Source organism: Montipora capricornis, chromosome 13 (assembly GCF_036669925.1).
Source record: "Montipora capricornis isolate CH-2021 chromosome 13, ASM3666992v2, whole genome shotgun sequence".
Classification (NCBI taxonomy): Eukaryota; Metazoa; Cnidaria; class Anthozoa; order Scleractinia; family Acroporidae; genus Montipora; species Montipora capricornis.
In genome coordinates, this window is record NC_090895.1 from 29,784,911 (window position 1) to 29,787,410 (window position 2,500).

Genomic DNA, 2,500 nt, shown 5'->3' on the forward strand with positions numbered 1-2,500 from the left:
ACTGAGTAAAATCTTTAAGTGGCCACTGGGAGTTAAAGGGTTAATGAGGACATAGGGGTGCAGGGATGGCGCAGTGGTGAGAGCATTTGCCTCCCACCAATGTGGCCTGGGTTTGATTCCCAGATTCGGCGCCAGGTGTGGGTTGACTTTGTTGGTTCTCTGCTCTGCACCAAGAGGTTTTTCTCTGGGTACTCCGGTTTTCCTCTCTTCTCAAAAACCAACATTAATTTTGATTAGTGCTCTAGCACTAAAAGACAAGACACTTAAATGAAGTTCCTTTCCTTTCCTTTCACAGTTCTTGAGTGAACCTAGGTGTTTTAAACCCTTTAAGGCCCAAGAGCTAAGGCTCGAGTGCCCCACCATTGACGAGTAAAATAATCTGATTCCCCTCTACTAACTATGCTGGCACTAAACAGAGTAAAATCTACAAGTGGCCACTGGGAGTTAAAGCGTTAAGTTACCATGTACTTTGTTGTCTTAGCCAGCACTGTTTTCCAATAAATTGTAGATGTTATTGAACAACACAGTGCCTGCACCTTTTTTTCAGAATCGTCTTCAAATAATTTTCATGGAGAGGGAGGTTTTTTTCATGAAGGGCAAGACTGTCATATAATTAGTTGGACCAATCCCCTAACTAAACCGAGAGTTCCAACTAAGCCTCCAAGCTTTGAAATTCCAGAGCATTTCTCCAGTGATTCCGAAATATTGTCTCCTCTGATGGATGTTCAGGAAACCGATATCTCACAGCACACTCCTCGAACAGAAACAAAAGCCTTTAGTTTTTCCCCAGTCAAGGGGAATGAGTCTTCTGATAAAGTTGTATTAAATGTGGATGACAAGTTTAAAGATGAAGGTGATGCAGTAAAACCGCATGCTCAAAATGCTGACAATATTGGATCATTGAATGGAGAAAAAATGGGAGAGGTGCAACAAGAGCAAATATTATTAGGAAGGAGTTCCACACAGGAAGGGAATAAGAACGAAATTCTTCTCACACAGATCATGAACAAAAAAAAGGAGCTCGAAGACTTGATCAAAATGTGGGAGGTCTCAAATAAACCTGTAACAGTAACTGATTTAACTTCAACTCTTGATGGTGATGTAAGCAGGGAAAGTGAACACATGTCCTGTCTTAGTTCAGAAGTTAAACAACAAGAGAACAATATTGAAGTGTCAGAAAGCAGTGAAACAGTGACAGTTATTGGGGATGATCAGTTAAAAATGGAAAAAAATGGAAGAAGTACTGTTTGTGTCATTGACAGTGACTCTGAAGGAAGCTCTGTGGAGGAAATGACTGCTTCATTTAAGCCTGTGAAAAGTGTTATTAAAGATGCCGCAAGAAAAAGTGGAATTGTACAGAATGTAATTGGGTCACGCGAAGGTGAGTGTAGTGTTCCCTTCCGTTAAGTTACACTTAGTCTATCAACTTTAACCTATTGTAAGGATTGTTCACATTCACCCAGCAGAATCTATTTTGATTGATGGCGATGAGGATTCAGTGAAAGAGACAACAGAAATCAAACTTGTTTCACGAGATGTTGACATGGACACCGTGCTGTCAGATGATGCCCCTGCAGATGAGATAGAACAAAACACTGATCATTCTTGCTCAAGTAACGTTGTGGAAGATGTAGAGGTCCAAGACTCTTCTTCAGAAGAGAGTGGCATTGGTATGGCTGTGGATGAACAAGAGGCTGGTCCATCTGGTGTTCCTGTGGAATGGCAAGAAGCGACAGTGGTAAGTGGATGTTGCGTTTATGATAAATTTGTTACGGGACAACGACGTTTGTGTTGTAGTATTATTCTATGACTTTGGCTCGTAATGTTCTTTGCAGGAGAGCTTAGAGGAAATTCAGAAGAATATTGAGAGTGAACAGAAGACCCTAGCAACTGAGAGGGCGCGACAGAATCGTATGGCAGCCACAGTGTCAAATGAAATGTTCAGTGAATGCCAGGTACTGAGAAAATAACAAAAGCTTTTTGGAAACTTGGTATTAATTAAATAATTATTAGGATCTATCGGGAAGATTAAAGTTGAAGAATAGTACACTTAAAATTAGGAACTTGTTTGGAAGAATGCAGGAAGAATTTCTTGAAGAGAAGTTGAAAGCATTTTGACAGAGTCCTGTCCTCATGAAATGTTTGCAGCACGGACATTCACAGATCTTAGATACACTTCTCTAACCACGCTTACAGATATGCTCCTCGGGTAACAGTAAACTATTTCCTTGTGTGCTCAGCTTGGTAGGTTATTAACAGTCCTCCCTTTTATCTCTCTAGGAGCTCCTGCAGTTGTTTGGTGTCCCATATCTTGTGTGCCCAATGGAAGCTGAAGCACAATGTGCAGCATTAGATGTGCTGGGCTTGACAGAAGGTTCCATCACAGATGACAGTGATATTTTCCTCTTTGGCGGCACACGAGTTTACAAGAATATCTTTAATCAGAACAAGCATGTCGAGTTGTATTGTAGTGATGCAGTACAGCGAAATCTTGGTTAGT

The 2,500-nt window shown here is 41.0% G+C and overlaps 1 protein-coding gene across 2 annotated transcripts in view; it reads left to right on the plus strand.

Annotated features, from left to right (window-relative positions):
* LOC138028800 (DNA excision repair protein ERCC-5-like) overlaps window positions 1-2,500 on the plus strand; it is a 14,475-nt gene that overhangs the window by 5,201 nt on the left and 6,774 nt on the right. Inside the window, exons 8-11 of one of the 2 annotated variants that reach the window (XM_068876420.1) lie at window positions 548-1,381; window positions 1,467-1,738; window positions 1,836-1,955; window positions 2,281-2,494. In XM_068876420.1, the coding sequence (XP_068732521.1) occupies window positions 548-1,381; window positions 1,467-1,738; window positions 1,836-1,955; window positions 2,281-2,494 (1,440 nt within the window). Of the gene's footprint in view, window positions 1-547; window positions 1,382-1,463; window positions 1,739-1,835; window positions 1,956-2,280; window positions 2,495-2,500 lie in introns of both variants that reach the window. The other variant, XM_068876419.1, reaches the window with a different exon arrangement.